General features: G+C 43.3%; 1 protein-coding gene across 1 annotated transcript in view; it reads left to right on the plus strand.

Annotated features, from left to right (window-relative positions):
* Nucleotides 1–567: 567 nt before the first annotated feature.
* GAP43 (growth associated protein 43) overlaps nucleotides 568–19043 on the plus strand; it is a gene marked incomplete at both ends in the record, with an annotated part of 52995 nt that continues 34519 nt past the window's right edge. Inside the window, one exon of the mRNA XM_079540978.1 lies at nucleotides 568–597. Coding sequence (XP_079397104.1) covers nucleotides 568–597 — 30 coding nt within the window. The remainder of the gene's footprint in view (nucleotides 598–19043) is intronic.

Consider the following 19043-nt stretch of genomic DNA (forward strand, 5'->3'; position numbering starts at 1 on the left):
TACGGTACGTCACCTGTGCATGAAGCACACGGCGTGCGGCGGCAAGAACCCCGCTCCCTCGTCTCCCCTCCGTGCCCACCCCGTGCTCCTCCATGTATAAATCCCACTCCCGACGGTGGCCGGGGGCTCGGGTGGGAGCGGGGCTGGGGGCTCCCGCCGCGTCCCCTCTTCCCAGTAGCCTCTGAAAGGCGTTGGGTAATTGGGTCCAGATTGGAGATGTTAATTATTCATGAGGCTGGCCGAGGGACCTGGGGGGGCTGCGGGGCTGGGCGTGGGGTGGGCCGGGGAGGGGACGAGTCGGGGAGCGCCGGGGAACAATTCTGGGCAGGGTGTAGGGAGAGGCGGCGGGTGCATGTGCGACGAGCGGTGGCTGTGGACCTTCCAGTCACTGCTCGCTGCCCTGGTGTGTGTGCGTGTGTGCGTGTGTGCGTGTGCGAGAGAGGAGAGAGAGGGAGGGAGGGAGGGAGGGAGGGAGCGGAGAGGGTGGGGGGGAGAGATAAGAGAGAGAAGAGGAAAAGCAGAGAGGAGAAGGAAGGAAGAAGAAGGAAGGAAGGGGACAATACGATCATGCTGTGCTGTATGAGAAGAACAAAACAGGTAGAACTGCAGATTTTTATATTTCTTTCTGCTAAAAAATCTCCCAGGCTCTTGGTTGCCCGTGGGGTGTGTGTCTGCCCGCATGTGTGAGGGGCTTGGGTAGGGGCTGGGGCAAGGGGGAGGACATTTCAGCTGCTTTCAGCAGATGTCTCTTTTGCAATTCTTTAGCATCTTGCGACTGAAGGCTCTTTTCACACCCTTCAGCGTGACTGCTTTGGTTTTCCTGGGCTGCTGATGTGGGGAGGGGGGTGGCCTGTGTCCACATTTGGGGAGCTACCAGCATCTCCCCATTACTATTAGTATTATTTTTTGCTTTAATTGTGATCAGATGCATTGCCTAGGATTTTCTCTCGGTGGTTCTGAGGGTGTGGATGTAGGGTGGGGGGTGGGGGGGGGGAGGCTGGCAGGAAGCGTGATGAGATCTGGCTCTACCTTGGAGATAAAGGAAGCGATTCTTCATCATATGCCAAGAAAAGAAAGGATGCCCGGTGAGCCTTGATCCCTGGTCAGAGTGCTTTCTATTGCTCCTGGCTCTGATGAATGGGAGATGCTTTACGGGCATGTGCTGTGAGGTGGCTCGGAGAACAGGTGCATTCCTTTTTTTTTTTTTTTTTTTTTTTTTTTTTGTCTTACAACAATCCGAGCAGGAATTAACTTGAAGCTTTTTTTTTTTTTTGCTTTTTTTTTTTTTGCTTTTTTCTCTCCCCTTCTTCCTACCTATGGTATAATGAAAAGTGTAATTAATTAATAACAAAAGCATTGGCCAGGAGAGGGGAGATGCAGCCTCTTTGCGGTACCCTTCGTAGTACAACCAGTTAGACAACTGTGCACCAGCTGGTGAGGAGACAGAGGACCACGCCTCTGCCAGCTCCGAACTCGGGTGGGATAAGAGAGGCTCACGGTGTGAACCTGTTGGAAACCAGTTCATTCTCTTCACTGGTTCCTCCTGGCTTTTCCTGTCAGGAAATCGGGTTGATAAGGAAATTCGGGCGGCGGCTTGATTGTCAGCGATGAAATTTTTGTATCTAAAATGATATATTTGAATGAAAAAAAAAAAAAAAGCTATATAATTCATTCCCACCTTCCCTGTTTTTATTTTGTATGAAAGCCCAAACCTGCTCCTTGTTAAAAGAGCCCATTTTCATGGAGCTGCTTGGACTTTCTTGGGAGGATGTTGGATTTATTCAGGTAAAACTTGGAGGCAGGAGATGCCCCCAGATATCTTTATAAGGCATTTGGGGAACTTCCCCTAATTATAGGTTCAGAGGTAATGACAAAGAGCTTGGATCCTTGTTCTGAGAGCAAAGCTCAACTCAGTCTTGGGTGTGGAACCACAGTGGTTACTTTATATGTGCATACATTGATATATCCTTTACAGTATAGCACTGCAGCACTCTCGAGCCATAGCTTAGCACATTGATGCAAGAAGCTCCCATACTATAGAACAGCGCAGTGCTTAAAAAAAATGCAGGGAAAGGTGTGTTTCTGAATGGAGAAACGTGTGTTATCAGATGAAGGAGTGATTTTGTAGAATAATGGGGAGGGGCAGGCAAGCAGGGTGGAAAGGGACCCTGCGTCATCTTGTGTTTTTCCCCATGCAGGTTTCAAATGCTTTGCAATTAATGATACGTTTGCTAAAATCTGGAGGGAGGGGGTGATGGCTGGGGGGAGAGGGGATCACACTGCAGCCAGCCAGCACAGCATGTTCAGCTGGCAGTTATGGGATGAAAAGAGCGGAGGAGGAAAAGGCAGGCAGACAGAGAGGCAGAGTGCAGAGGTTCATGGCAAATTTTAAGATAAAGTAAGTAGCATTGAGGTCTTCTGGAGTCAGAAAAAAAGCTATTGGGGAATAATTTTGCCTCCACTTTCACAGGCTGAGCATTTGCACTCCTGATTCAAACTGCAACGTGCTGTTCTTTACATCTGCGTGCATCCGCTCCTATCACTTCGTATTCTAACATATTAAGAAATGCGTGGCATGCAGGTATCTGGATCACACGCGGTCCTCTCCCCCTGCCCTGTACATTAATCCACCGCATGGTACACACCCCTTTGCGTGTGCATGTGCAGCACACATCCGCGCTCTCTGATCGCTCGCAACCCTACTACACATATATGCACCAGCACACATGCTCTCGTTTGCACATGCTTTCTCATCGTTATGCGACCATACATCCTGAATGTGCCTGCCTGTGCATATTCCATGGATGTTTCTGGGCTTGGAGCCCAGCTCCCATTCCTATACCTCAGTATACACTGAAATTGCCAAACTGGCAATATAGCAATGCGGTCAGCGATGCTGGTGATACATTAGAGGCATATTTAATTTGGAGAAGAAAAAGATTGCAGTTTTCAGCTTGGGCTCTTCCTATGTCCCCACCCAGATCTTTCATGGAAGGACAAAAAGGGAATGAGTTATCAGGACAGATCGGAGCTTCCATCGCAAAAAATAAGGACAGCTCACCTCATATTATTTTTTTAGGGGAAACCCCCGATGTCCCGCCTTTCTGGCAGCAAAAGAGCAAACCATTGAAGTTACAGGCTTGGGCGTGGAAGGAATCTCTTCACATTTGTGTCTAGGTGCGTCTGTATGCGTCTGTTCTCCCACCCGTCGAAGACAAATACGTTCACACACTTGCAGTTTGCAGATGATTCTTTCTTGTGGGTGCAATGCCAGCGTGAGGAGCAAGGTATCTGACTGCACGCCCATGAGAGATGTAGATAGCTTGGTGTTGTCATTTCTGCCCACAGCCAATTGCACCTCTGAATCCGTGCCCGCAAAATATTCAGCTAAAAAGAGGCATAACGTAAGGGCTGTGTCAGGCAGTTTCTGAAAAATTGAATGTAACCTTTCCTTCTGGCAAGAGATGCGGTCAGTAATTTGCAGGGCTGGGTAGTCAGATAGGTGTCTAGAAATGCGAGTGTTGTATGCACCGCATACTGGAACAGATGGGCGTGATGGGGGTATGTGCTCAGTATTGGATTGCATGAGTGATTAAACAATAACCCGCAAGCAGGTTTCCCACTTGTGGGTGAGATGAGTCTCATTCATCACCAGCCATATCCGACGGCTTCCCTCCCGCTCCGTCCTCTGCTCCGCGCCCAGTGCTGGCGAGCCTCGGCTGCAAAGGTTTAAACCTGCCACACCCATCGAATCAAAGGAGGGAGGGGGAGAGGCAGTCTGCATTTCTTTCCCCTTCCACACGAGCAGCATGAATAAACAGGGCTGTATCTCTGAAGAAGCCGCTTAATGCAATCGGAGAAAGCATTAGGGAGTGTTTTAGCAATTGCAGCCAGCCGGTGAGGTGTCTTGTCATTCCAGGAACTGCAGAGGTGTGCGGGAAGGAGGAAATGGAGAAAAAGAGAGAGAGGAAGATGCACGCGGAGTTAAGGGTGTATGGCCTCAGGATATTAAAATGTCTCAGATCTCATTTAGAATAACTTGATTATGCCGCACGATGTGGATGCTTCCAAACTTGCGAGGCATGGCTGTGCCTATAAACACCGAGATGGAGGGGAAGAGGAAGGGAAAGCAAAAGGAAAAGTAAAGGAAAGGGGCTATCCACATTTCTCCTCTCTCCACTCACCAGCATGGTGTAAATGTCACCTCCAGCCATTGACTTCAGGGCAGGGGCATCTGCACCCTAGGAGAGCCAAGCCACTGCCCTGATTTTCTATGAGGCTCAGAGCCGTTTCTGTGCTGCTTCCAGTAAACAATTGCTGCCTGGAAGTTTAATTACTTCAGGTCCTTACTATTTCTTTTCCTGTGACAATACTACTGGGATTTCTCCTGAGAAGCATGTCTCCAGAGAAACACCCCTCCCATCTCCCTGTTCTCCTCCGCTGCCATTGCTGACAATTAAAGGCATTGATTTCTTCTCGATCGCGTAAAGTAAAGGTTCTTAATGGTGCAGACAAGCCCCTTCTTCAGCAAATGTAGGCAGAGTTGACAGGGACAGAAGGACAGCCGTAATGCTCAAAAAGAGAGATGCCAGTCTGTTGATTGAAACTTCTTTTTGCCACTTGCTCCTGAGTTGGAATCCCCGGCGTCATGCAGCAGGCAGTACCACTGGTACCTACAGGCTATGGCCTGGTACACTTGAGTCTTCTCCTGCTAAAGGCTTGATCTGACAGGAAGCTCTCCTGCTGTTGTATGGCTCTCACTGACATGAAGATGAAAGTGCACAGAGATTCCTCCTGAAGTCTGCTCTCACTTCAGGCCAGCTGTCATGGACTCTGTGATCTAGGAGCTGCCCTACACAGACATTGCATTTCTCCCTCCCCATTTCCCAGAGACACTGTGGAGGGAGAACACCCCACTGTGACATCTGCCGTACTGCAAAGCCTTCTTATGCTAGTGGGAAGGTAAACTTGGCCCTTTGCCCACAGCAGGATAAAAACAGGCTGATAGACTTGTGTGATGTAAATCAAGGATGTGTATACCTGCTTGGGTTCACTGGCCTCACACACAGGGACATGTGCCCCCCTGAGCAACTTGTTGGCTCTATGTGCAGAGAATGTGGGGCATATGTGGGCTCACCCTGGTCTGTACAAAGCAAGTACATACATGCTGAGGTGTTACCAGCAGGCATAACCCAAGGACTACCTTAGCTTTTGGGTGAGATAGTATGAAGCAAAAGCTTGCTTTTACACCAAGTTTGTATAACTTGAGTTCTCTCATGCTCCCAGTGGTGCATTACTGCTGGTGATACATCACTGACTGCCATTTGCTCAGTCCATGTGTTGCTGGCCCTTGTATCCTTTCCTTTATATAACTCCCCTCTTGTCCGTTGCTGTTCCGTTGTTTCAGGCTTCCTCAAAGGGAGGGCTTTATTTGGGTTTGAGAATGAATGAAAGCTCTGACGACAGGTCCAGGCTAAAGCCACCTGAGGATGGGAAACCTTTTGATGGCAGCCCTCTGTGCTGATGCCCTTTGGAAGTCACAGCATTTCATTACTCATTTGCCTTGAGGCTGGCAAATCTCAGGAAGGCATTAGGTAGCAGTCCACATCTGGCTGCATCTGAGCTATGAAGAACCAATTTCCAACTGTAAGGCAACAACCACAGCCCAGTAGCTCCATCCAGGGTAATACTAGGCTGCTGAGATGAGGCTAGCCATCTAGAAAGGCTGAGTGAAAGATGAATGGGCCTTGCAAGTGGAAATACCAAAATAGCAGAGCAGGTATCCTGGAAGCAGGTACTGAAGTTCAAAGTTTGAAGTCCATTCGCAGTCATTTCATCTCTAATTCCAAGATCTTCCTGAGCATGCTGGGAGGCAACATGTAACCTCAGACTTCTGATAGCCTCATGTGGAGAAGGTGTTTATATATCCTTAGGGCTCTCTCTATTACCTGCTGAGTGTGTGTGTGTAAAACTCCATGGCTTTTCATGGTTGCAAGCACCACAGGCCGGTAGTTAGTATACAGGAATGTGTTCGGGGAGAGCTGATTTCTGAATTAGCTGATTCTAACAGCACTATTAACCTGCTTTCTGACTTGATGAAGGCATAGTTTTTCTGGCTATCACGGCCCTCTCTGCAAGATGCTGCTTTAAAATGGAATCTAAACAATTAGTATGTGGGGAAAAAAAAAAAAAGGGATTCAGATGCCTTCAGGTGAAAGGTGATGTAAACAGGCAAAGCATTGCTGTATCTGTCCTCAGCTCATGCTGGGATGTTTATTAGCCACTTGTGTGGCTAATAAACAAAGCACTGAATTTCTCCCCAGACTCATTTTTAACCACGATGAACCAGAGTTTGAGAGAGGGTTACTACTTAACCTTCCCCCTACCTTTCACCAGTATGCTACTCTTCTACTACTATCACTGTGCACCAGCCTGTACAACCTACAGAATTTATGTGGGGTGGAAATACTAATGAAAATACTGATTTGTTTTCCATATAAAAATGGGAATTTGTAACTTTTGGAGTTACATCGATCCTGGTGATTCCTCCTATTATTTGTTTTGTCTCTTCTGTTCTTCTCTTTGCCTCCTTCCTGCTCCCTTGACCATGCAGTCCTCCTGCTGCTGCTTTTCTCCTCCAGCTGGGTACCTACCAGCCCTCCATAAGTCTATGCTTCTTGGGAAGTCCTGCTGGCAGCAGCATTCTCTGCTACCATCAGGGGCCTTTTCCTTTCACCCTCCTGGCTCTGGAATGAGCAGGGAAACTGCTAGAAGAAAATACAAAGGTTCTTTCTTTGTGCTTCCGGTTGGCATTTGTAGCATCCCCAGGTCTCCTCCGCCTTGGGTAGGTGTTGCAGCTGAAGAAAATGAATGCCTATAGGCAGAAACAGCAGAGTGGTTCATTCTCACCTATTTCATTGCTGTCACATAGGTGAAAAATTGCCCAACACCAGCAAACAGCTGGGGAGGAGTATGGCTGCCATAGAAGCAGTTCATACAGTACATGCTAGTATCAGTTCCTGCTTTCCTGATGGTTCATGCTTCCTCTGGGCCTGTCCCTCAGCTGCTGATGCCACTCTTAGGTGTCAAGATGTGTTCTAGCTGTCTTGTTAGTCAAAAGAGTGTCCAGAGATTGCCTTCTTCTCACCAGGGCTGGTTGGCTTTGATTCCTTGAAAAGGAAGCCAGGATGTACTTATCTTCTTTCAAATTATAACCAATAAATGTCAGTCTCATTCATTACTCATCTTACTTCTGAAGTTTCTTGAATTAATTCCAGCTATAATCATGGTATATATTTATAGAAAACTGGGACATCTCATAATATTTAAACATTTTCAATGTAGGAGACATGTATCTCTGAAGGCTGGTAATTAGTATAGCTAACAGACTCTGAAAGAATCTTACTTGCTTGGTTTGAATGCCCCTAAAATTTAATCAGTCAGAGGAGTGTGTTTGGATCTGGACCCAGCTCTGAAGCTAGTCTTATTCCACTGTTCTCGTAGTTTCCTAGGACTGAAACTGTGGTCCCAGGAACTCCTAGTTTTCATCATTTGGGATAGCTTCTAATAATTGATGATGTTTAGAATAATTTAGTTTCGATTACTCTTATAATTAAGACCTATCAATTGGCATCCAGTTCATCACAATATCGAATAGAATCTAATCTATTTATTTTATCAATAGTATCCAATAACCTTATAAATCTGCAATGTTAAGTCTCAAGGATGAGGATATTGGGGCAGTGTGGCACCATGCTTTTCTCTTTTGTTTACCCACAGATTTAGGAATAAGTTATTCAGTGGTGGATTTAACAAGAATTTCATTAAAGTTATCTGTGTTTTGAAATGTAGAACTAAGGAAACAAATGTGACTTGCTGATTTGCTGAAGTAAAACTTGCAGGCATTTATTTTCATGTAAGTGTGAGATCCACTGCTGAGAAAATGCCTGGATAGCATCATCTGCTCTGCTTGAGCAGGGCATGGTGTGGCTGGAAGGTTGCACCGGAACTCTGGGGAAATGGAACAATGGGGAACTGATGTAAAGGGGCTTTTACAAGCTGACCCAAGGGTTTGTGCTCAGCAGGGACATTTCACTGCAGACTAGAGGGCTACACTGAAGTTGCTTTTTATGTTCCTCAAAACCAGAAACATTTTGGTGTTACTATTTCCTTCTTAACTTGTTTCATTGGAGTAGTCAGATTGGCATCTTGCAAAGGGCTGGACAGCACAGGCTGAGTCAGAACCTGTCAGAATGGAGACTCTGCCTGATCAAGGATGAAGTACAGTATTTTTAACCCTTCCTGCTCTTTGCATTTCCAGTGGAAGACCCAGGGGAAGCCCTGTGAAGAGTTTTGAGGACAAACATCCACAACAGAAAATTGATGTTTAACGAAGTCAGGACCTTTAAAAATGTAGTAAAAAGCATGAAAGGGATGCAACCAATCCCTCCTGAAGTGCAGGATCTTCTAAAGGGCCTTTCCTATGTTTCCAAAGCCCAGTCAGAAATACTGACTAGAAGAGATTCAATCTGGAGGGGAGGATGAATGGAGCAAGGAAGAAAGATACCCCCTCAAAGTAACAGAACTGAAGCTAACCAAAAACTTCCATGAAGTAAATAGAATTTAGATCATTTACAGAGCATATTTACAAAAGTTAATGTGAATCAATACCCTCTTATAGGCTAAAACTAGACATACAGCAAAAAAAACCTTCCATAATGATGCCAGTTTATATGACTCTTGGAAGATAAAAGAATTGACAAATTAGTAAAAAATGAGCCCAAAGGGCTTATAGGATTAGCAAATCTTCCTTTAAAGTTCAGTTATTTCTGTTTTATGATCCTTGTTTTCTTCCTTTGAATTATGGGATTCTACAAGGCAGGAAAAGATACCATAAGACAGTGCCTTATCTTGTAGAATTTCATTCCTTTGTAATTAAGGTGTGGCTGGAAAGAGAAGTCCAAGATGTATCACAGTATTTACCATTGTTCTGAAGTCAGAAATCAGCGATTTATGCTGTTCAACTACCTTCTTAGAGGTGTCTGTCTGACACTGTAGAACTTTAGATCTTCCTTCCTTTCCAACTATGGAGGTAACTCAAGTCTTGAGGTAATTATACATATACCTGTAGGGCTTCCTAAACATTGAAAGATTTCTTACTAGAATCCCTAAGTAATCTTAGTTTTATAAACATTATAAATCAGCTCAATACCTATTTAACAGCTAAGCTGTTGGGATCAACAAACCAAGTATTCTTCCAGTTGCTTTCCCTGCACAGCCAAAATGGGTAAGTTTGTCAGATCAAGCCTCTGCAGAGTGCATCCAAGAAGAAGAGAGTTTACTACCTTCCTGTAATCCAGAGACACTTTGGTTGAAGTAATCACCTAGAAATGTGGTAAATATACCGTTACTCCCAGAGTAGATCTGAAAACCCATCTCCAAGGAGAATGTGCTATTAGTCTATATTAGACATTATGCAGGGACCCACTTATCCCTGTGTTTCTTGGACACAATGATCATTTGTTGCATGGAAGAATCAAATATTGTTTGGACCAGAGGAAGGAAGTGTAAGAATGTCATCATAACTCTCTACCTTGGTGTTTACGATATTCATGGAGGGAGGGAAGAGCTTCAGTTAGGACTTTACATCATGTTTCTTGAAGTATTTAATGCTTATTTTGCATGTCTTCAGTGGCATGGTCAACTGCTAGTAGATGGCTAAAATGATGTGCAGCCAAAGGAAGAAGGTCAAGATGTAGGAACGGGTAAGAACAGATCAGAATGTAGTGATGTAATATGGTTGATTCAAACCATCCTGAGTTGTTTATGAAGCTGGTGGAAGCAATCTGTGAAGCTCTGAGTGCTTTGAAAACATGTGAGGACTGGGTGAAGTGTCTGAAACCTGAAAAAGAACAAGGAGGAGATAAGAAATTACAGACTACTCAGTCTAACTTCATTCCTGGGAAAAAAAATGGTGGAAATAATCTAATAAAGAAGATGATTAGGAACCAGCACAGATCTGTCAAGAATAGATCATGTCAAACTAATTTAGCTTTCTTCTGTAACAAGCCTTGTGGATACAGGGGAAGTGGTTGTCATACCTTGTCATTTTTAAGGATTTTGACATTATCTCACAAGCTTTTATCGTAAGTGAAGCAAAGGAGCATGGTCCAAATGAAAACATTGAAACAGAGATGCATAACTGATGTAGATAATCCTACTCAATGAGTAACTTTGGCTGACTTCCTGTCGAAATAGAAGACTGTATTGAGCAGATTGCCACAGCTTGAGCTGTGGTCTGTTAGTGCTTAATTGTTCTCATTAAGTACATTGTACTTTATATTTTAATTTCAACCTGGATGACTGGCTAAAAGAAGTGTTTTATTTAAAATACAGACAATGTGAACCAGGTATATGTTGGTGAAATTTACTGGAATTCAAGGCAATCTTGTCAAACCAAGGACTTAGTCTGAAAAGCATCAGAATGAATCCAAGGTGCTCTGCATGGGCAGGATTAATAAATTGCACCCAGCTATCCATGGTGGCCAACACAACAACCAGCTATCCTTCAGGAGGGGAGACAGCATCTCTAGATGACCACAAGTTCATCTTACCAGGTTGTGCAAATAGAAGTAGAGGCTGTAAGATGCACATAATAAGCCTTCTGCTCTGATCAGGACATGTAAGTCTCAGCTGAAATGCCATGCTTTATTCTTCATCGATCTCTAAGAAAGTCTGGTCCAGTGAGGGAGGGTGCAAACTGGGACAGTGAGAATTGCTGGAGGTCAAGGGAAATGTAATCTGCAAGGAAAGACTGAAATAATTAGCTTGTTTTTAACTTAAAAGGCGTAAGGCAGAGAGGACTTAGGATAAAGGTCTTCAAATGCATAGGAAACAAGTGCAATAAAATGAGAATAATCTCTTCTTTGAATCCAGAATGGATAAAACAGGGAGTGAAGGACTTTAATGGGCTATGAGAGTGATTCAGACTATGGTTTAAGAAGAGTTTTCTCACCAAAAAGAAGCTGATGCAGTGGGGTAGATTGTCTGAGAAAGCCATGGCAGCAGCTCCAGTCACTGTAGGGCTCTTGAGGTATTGCTGAACCCGGAGTAAATGGTCTCATAGGGTCTCCAAGGAGGATTTTCTGTGATTAGTATCAAATATTCACTGAAGCAGGAACTGGACCCAATCTGCCCCTTTGCAGAAGAGTGCTTAGCCACTGGACTGTAAAGCTAGATGTACTTCTGTGCTGTCTCTGGTCTCAAGCTAATTTAATTCTGCCATGAAAAAGAAAAAAAAAAAAAGCCTAATATATTAAGCATGAAAAGCTAGAAGTACCTTACTCTAAACAGTCTTCTGTAGTAGGAAAAGTAAGACTTGAGATCCCTTCAGGTAGAGAACTGGGGGATAATGTAGGTACCGTAATTTGAGCACTCAGATAATTACCTAAAAGCCTATAAATTGCATGCTGTCAGAGAGGACTATAGTTATGTCCTTTTTGAGCAGAGATTCAGGGATTGGAGTCCAAAACAGATGATGCTTCACTGATAACTGGAGCTAGATGCCTAAATCCTGACAGTTTAGATGCCACTCTGTCTTCTGCTTTTAGCATGAGCATATAGGCTCAGAAGACATTCATTTGGTGTATTGTGATAATGAGGTGTCTAGTTCTGCACATATTTTCTGGTGGCCTTAAAGCTATGATTTCTGCAAGTCATCTCATCCTAGATGTAACTCCACTATCTGTCTTCTGAACTTGGTCATCTGCTGGAACTCCACACTGATATTTCCTTTTCATCACCCTCAGGAGAGGATTAGTAGGGATTTATCAGTTGGTGACTTCTTCTACCTGTCTGACATGAATTATCTCAAAGCATTTATATGGCAGTCACTCAGGAATTCCCAACTGGAGTGCTGTACCCCTACTAGCACTCACCTTTAGTACTTATTCCCCTCTATTCCCATTATGATGTGTCCCAGCGGTTGCTGGGAGTACTAAATAAAACATGCTGAGATGTAATATTGAAGGGATTTCACTTTCTTTGGATAAATTCTTCTACAGCAGAAGAAGTACTGCTGCATGAGATTATGGAAGAAATAAAGCTGATCTGTAGTATCTTCTATTATCATGTGCTGAGTCCATACAACCCTCAGCGAGATATCCTTTTCTTAGGTTCTTCCAAAGCCTTTGCAAAACAGAAAAGCAGGAACAAAACATCTTCCCTGTAGTCAGGATTATCCAGCATTTAGGGGATAAATTGTAACAATCAAAGATGGTCTTTTTAACTACATGGAATTTTGCTGAATTTTTCCTGTTTGGACAAGGAGTTCCTTGGTAGGTATCTTCTTCAAAAGCATATTGTGATTTTTTTTTAAATTTTTTTTCTTTGTCTGGCTGTGTCTGAAGTTGATAGTAGAAGAAAAAGTGTAAGAGTTTTGCAACCATTTAATAAGCAACAACTGTAGCTTTAAAACACAAGGAAACATAATGCCATTATAGTTTCAAAAGATGGAATTTCCTATTTCCTTTCTTTTTCATTTGCATTTTTAAAATAGGAAATTACTTCTTAAAGCAAATTTTGAGTTTTCAAAGCCAGACACTTTGAATGTAAATAATTAATTAAAGAGTTGTCATTCCTTCCTTCTCTAATTTGCCCTCTCTCGTATACAGGCATATGGTTTGGTCCTTAATTATATGGTCAAATAGTGTGTTGATCTTATTTTTTGGGGAGGGGGGGAAAGAGGGGAAGGGAGTGGGTGGGTTAATTTTTTGCTAGGATCCTAGCCTCATTCAATGCACAGAATGAGATATACTTAGGGACTGAATGAGTTTTGCCATGAACAAAGGTGTTTTCTATAGTCTCCTGTTCCATTTATTGCCAGCGATGAAGGTTGTGTATTGAACTGAGCGGAGGGCTGTTTGAAAGCAGAAGAATGGTCTCATGTTATGGCAATTGAATTCTGCTCCTGATTTTTTCCTGCCTCCTGCCACAGGTTTCTGTGTGATACTGAAAATGCCTATAAATGAGATTTCCAGGGGTGGCCACTAATTGGTGTGTTCTCATTTTCTGGTTTCTCCATCTGAGACACCTGGGCTCTGACTGGCAGAAATGCAGAGCTGGTATTGTGTGGAGTTCTGCTCCCAGTGTGCACACAAATCTGGGGAAATGCTAATCCAAGGCGTCTCAAATTAGGGACCCCAAATCAGCAGATGCTGCGGACTTTTTCACCTTACACTCTTTGTGTCTGATTTCAGTGTCTGTGAAGTAGAGATAACAACCCCACCTACCTCCCTGGTGAGAACATCTGTTAAGGCTCATGGAGCACTGAGATACTGTGGCAAAACAGTACCCTAGAAAAGGCTGTGAGGTAATTAGTAATTCTGTATTCAGTCCTGGCTTTGAATGATGTGTGGCAAATAAGGCACTTTGCCATGCCTGAAATTAGGATAAAGGGAAATACTGAATAGCTACCCACTCAGTGAGCTTTGCCTATCTTTTATAGTAGCTGGGGGTGGGGAGGACTTGCAGAAAAAAATAAATGACATGATAAAAATTATCATAGGGCATACTCAAAAGGGTGTGAAAGCCAAGTCTCAGAGAAAGTCTCCATTTTACATTTTCTACATCAGCTTTTAGCATGTGCCCATAAAGATGATTGTAGGACAGGCTTTTTATGTAATGCATGAGTCACACTACTGTGTACTTGTGCCTGTGAATAAGGGGTTGCAAAATTACTGGACCAAAATGGGCCAAATATTCTGTCATTGAAACTAGTACTACCCTTTTCTGTAGTATCATCCTAGATCCCTAACAGATCAAGCCTAGACCTCTCTTGTTGTTATTCCCTTTGTGAGTGCAGAAACTGAGGCACAGAAGAAAGTGGAATCATCAGCAAAAGTCATTCTGCCTGTTTTCTCCTCTGTGTACCATCAGTACTGTTTAAACTAGTATTTACATTCCTTCCATAAACTAATCTAGAAATAATGGGAAACATACTTTTCTTTTCCTCTTCCTTTGCCTTGCACCTGGAAGATGTGGCTTGAGTAATGTAAATCATTTGTTTGCTTGGTTTGCTGGTCATTTTGTGTGTGTGCCTGTGGGAATGGAGCATGCATCTGTCTGTAGGATTGCGTGGGAGGATCTCCTGAGGAAGACCTAGATTTGACAAGCGAGAAAGCAGGCAGGTATATGGCATTGTGGGTTCTATGTCCCAACCTTGATGCTGCTCTCATGAAGTTTAGATTCCTGTTCCACCAGGGCACAAAGCAACCTAACATGCTCAGGGAACAGTTTTGTCTTAACAGAGGCTGAAAAGGAAATAGAGAAATTCCATCGCAGAAATTTAGAAGTCTTTGAACAAAGCAATTCTCCTGCACTCCATGCATAGAAGAAGACTTGTACCTCTGTTCTCTTGAGGTGTGTCAGCATGTCATGACACTGTAAACCTGACAAAACTAACTACTAGTTATGAAGCCTGTGCCTTATGAGGGCACCTTGTCTCCTGTTTTGAGTACCTTCTGGCAAGACTGCCCATCATGGCATCTTAAGAGACTGCTCCTCTAGTTAGTCCTCTGATTTTTGCAGACTCATTGGCCAGGGCTGAGTGATCTGGAGAGACACTATATGGAGTTGGCTATAAGAGAAGGTTTTGATGTGAAGTCTGGAGGCAGGATCCCTCTCCTTGGCCAGTTAGGGGTGGAAGTGGAGAGGTTATCAGTGTAGAGAATAAAAAGGCCTTGCTGCAAAGTGAATCTGGCCAAACTAGATGCATGCTTGCCAGAGGTAATGAAAATGCAGGTCTTGTGTTAGCATTTATGAGGTGGTGCGAATTTTGTAGCTCTCACTTCTTTCAGATCAGATGGGATTTCATCCTGGAGCAACTCCGACTCCTTTTTTGATCCCCAAAGCATCTCCACTGCCACAGCACAGAATTCTACAACTGAATGGGCCTTCCCACACTGAGGTTAGCCTTCCTGTCTTGCTAAGTACAGTGATTGGTCCCACTGACAGGTCTGGTTTTTCCTCTTTTTCTTCTGTGGTTCTGACCCGGTCCCACAGAAAGGAAAACGTGTTTCTCGTTGCTCTGGCTCCTCATATCCAGCCCCATCCAGCTCTACCTCTCACATATAATTAATTGCATCTCAGCTTCACACAGCAAGGTAGCATCGATACTGATATCTCCAAGCTGTAATGTTTCAACTTCTCTCTTGGGTACTTGCCTCTAAGCTTTTCCTGCTGTCAGGTGCAGTGAGCGGCAGAGTATGCTGAGTACCTCTTTGGAGTACAGAGCAACTCTGCTGTTTGGAAATCTATTTGTGAAAACTCTGAACATCGCAGAAATGCCTGGCGAAATGAATCACAATTGGAGATGGGCACAGTTTCTAAAAAATGCGATTTTCAAGTGCTGCAGTGTGAACTGGAGGTCAGTTTGCTGCCAGTGGCAGTGAAATAGCACTCAGTTATACAGAGCAGAGAAAAATGCTGAGCAGAATTTCTGCCATTCCATTGTTCCACTTTTATCAGCATCCCATGCTCTTGCCCTGCAGCACCTTTGCTGTTCCAGTTCTGATACTGCAGGATAGCTACTGAGTTGCTGGAAACTAGGCAAGGATATAACTGATCCTTTGAACAAAGTAATTCTCTGTTCAGTAGCTTTTTGTACATATTAAATAGTGAAATCTTCAGGGGGCTTTTCCCTGATGCAGTAATTGTGCATTCATTAAATTGCCAGATAAGACTTACTTTCCATTAATTTATTTTTTTGCTAAGAAAAATATCTCATTTTCCACTGATAATTCTGCCTTTCCTAATTTGACTATGGCCGACCTGTGGCTTCTAAGCCACACACAGAGACTGAGGAATTGAAGTGTGACTCCTACTATGGAGATACGTCACATTACTGATAGCACACTTTGCTGGTGCTAGGGCTGCTTTTCAGTAGGCATTCCCATATAGGAGGACAGTCTCGTGGTCTTATAGAATCACAGAACAGCTTGAAAAGGTCTGCAAAGACCATCTAGTTTCACCCCGCCTGCTATGTGCAGGGTCGCCAACCACCAGACCAGGCTGCCCAGAGCCACATCCAGCCTGGCCTTGAATGCCTCCAGGGATGGGGCATCCACAGCCTCCTTGGGCAACCAGTTCCTGTATGTCACCACCCTCTGAGTGAAAAACTTCCTCCTAAGCTACTTGTTGAAAATCCCTCACCTCATTCCTGGTACCTGCCATGGGTTTGGCACCTCTTGAACATAGAAAAATTGAGTAACAGAATTATAGAACAGCTTGAATTGGAAGGGACCTTGAAGATCATTAAGCTCCAACCCTCCTACTGTGGGCAGGGCTGCCACCCACAAGCTCAGATTGCCCATGGCCCCATCCAACCTGTCCTTGACTACCTCCAAGGATGGGGCACCCACAGCTCTTCCAGGCAACTTTTTCCAGAGACTCACCACCCACTGGGTAAATAATCTTTCCAATATCTAATCTAAATAGCTCTTCTTTTAGTTTAAAGCCATTCCCCCTTGTCCTGTCACTATCAGGTCGTGTAGAAAGTTGTTCCTTCTCTTGCTTATAAGCTTGCTTAAATACTGGAAGACTGCAATGAGGTGTCCCTAGTGCCTTCTCTTCTGCAAAGTGATCAAACTACAACCTGCCCAAACAATGGCAGGTGTTTTTGTAGGCCAGGAGGTTTGAACTCCCATGATGAAGTTCACTGCATTTTAGAAGGTGAAATCAGGGTAGAAATGGAATTATCCTGCATTTTTAAGAGTGAAAATATATTTAGATTTTAGATGCAATGTGAGCTAGTGTACATGTGAAAAAGACCACAGAGAAACTGTGTTAAAAGACAGTTATTAAGGCTGCTAAGTTAAGTACTCAAAAGCTAGCCAGTACTGGAAGTGTAGCTGCCTGTGCAAACTCACAACGGTCTCCTCTTGTGTATGTATTTTAATACACATCTAATAGCAGGAGTACATCTTATTTTTCTATCCAGGGATTCCTGCCACACTCAGGTCACAGAATGGACAGCACTCACTTAATGAGCAGTTATTCAATATTTTGTTCACTCATAATAAGTCAGCATGTGACCCCACAGCTATACTCAGTAAATACTCTTCAGATTCTGCTCTGAAATCAGAAATATTAATTTTCTCCTGGTCTGCCTTGTGATTCTGTGAACTTCCCTGACATTACTTAGTTAATCTTTGTGACACCTATGTGGGATAACTGAATATTTTATTCTGTTTTTGCAGATGGACAACTGAGGCACAAAGAGATTGTTTGGTCAACAGGATTCCCTAATTTCAGGTGCCAGTTCTGAGAAAAGATGTGACTTTTACTACTGGCTTTTATCTTCTGTTGCACATACGTGAAAACATTTCCCTTTGATCTCAGCTGCAGCTCTGAGTGTTCAGCACTGCTCTGAATCAAACCCAAAGCATATAAAGCCAGCTAATCAAAGGTGAGGGACATGCAACTAAGAGCTGCCCTGTGAAAATCCTGGGCGAGGCTAACAGAAGACTTCTGCAAAGTAGAGCAGGGCTGTAGGAGTTTGTCTGCCTCCTGCATTTCCACTTTCCACCATCTGACTGCAAAAATCGGGACCAAGATTTTACTGTAATCCTTTTATACCCCTGAGTTTCCTGAGCTTGAAATATCCAGAATTCCCTCTCAAGCGTTAAGTCTTCTTTAAGCTCCTTTGTTTTACTTTGCAATCTTTCAGCAGATATTTACTGTGCTGCTTTCCAACAGTAGCAAGATGGCATTGGGTAATTGACAGAACTGTCCTGACAAATTAGATTTATATAGGCAGGAGCCCAGGAGGTTTTTCGAAGAGTCTTGGTGCTTAATTCTCACTGGTTTTAGCAGGATTAAGGCAAGGAGGCATTTGTGAAAAGCCCACCACTGGTTCCTTAAGACCTGACCCTTTAATTCTTCATTGAATCAAGTTTATACTGACCCACTAGATCTAAAGCATATAAACGTGTACTAAAATGTCAGCAATTTATTAATGTCTGTAAAGCGCAATCTGGAAAGTGAGCACCTTGATGAGGAGAGAGGAGGATGTGTTATATTTTCTTGAGGCTTTGAAATAAAAGTTTCTGCAACCAAAGCAAGAAACAGGTGGAAACTGTTGTCCTTTGCATTACACTGAAATCAAAATGTTAAGTATCTGAAAGCCCCAAAAGGGTCTTCACATCTACATTCAATGCTGTTAAGTATTACTAGTGATTAGACAGATTGTGAAACCCTGAGTTAGAGACTAGTTTGGAAGACTACCATTCATGCATTTGGAACTTGTTGTTTCTTGAGGAGCTCAAAGGACCCTTGTGGAATTTATTCTGTTTGGAAATATTCTGCACCTGTGCTTCATTTCTGATTTTATTTCAGCAGGATTTAGTGAATAGGTTATGCCAACTGAATTCAGGCAGTAGATTGCTCCCATGTTTTTGATGTACTCCTCTGTTTTTATATATATATACGTTTGTGACATGCAGTTTGTGATACTCCAATGATAGTTTCCTCTTTCTCACTGAGGAGGAAGGAAATAAAAGGTTCAAATGAACAAAACCCAAACAACCCACAAATAACAAAACGAGAAGATTCCAAGGCTAAAATATCTGATACAGTAATCATTCACTGTAATAATATATGTGGGATTTGTGACTATTTTCATGGCTAAGCCAACAGTTCATCTGAAAAGTGGAATATAATTACTGATGTAACCTCCACATAACATAGACCGTAATCTTTGCATACCGTAATTTTTTCTTCATTTGAGCAGACCTGCAATTTGCCTAATTCCAGTAGCATGTCTTGTGAAGGACTAAATGTTGTTACTGTTGATGAATCAACAAATTGGACTCACAAGAGTCATCTTTGTCCTGTGATTTCCCAAAGAAGCAGAAATTAAGTCTTTCTGCAAAAAAAAAAAAAAAAAAAAAAAAAAAAAAAGGCTCTGTCTGATGGTGCTCTAAGAAAGCAAGCTGGTCCCTACAGTATCTCAATTGTCTTTCCTCCTTAAACCAGTATGCTGCCTG

The sequence above is a fragment of the Tetrao urogallus genome, assembly GCF_951394365.1.
Source record: "Tetrao urogallus genome assembly, chromosome: 1".
NCBI lineage: Eukaryota > Metazoa > Chordata > Aves > Galliformes > Phasianidae > Tetrao > Tetrao urogallus.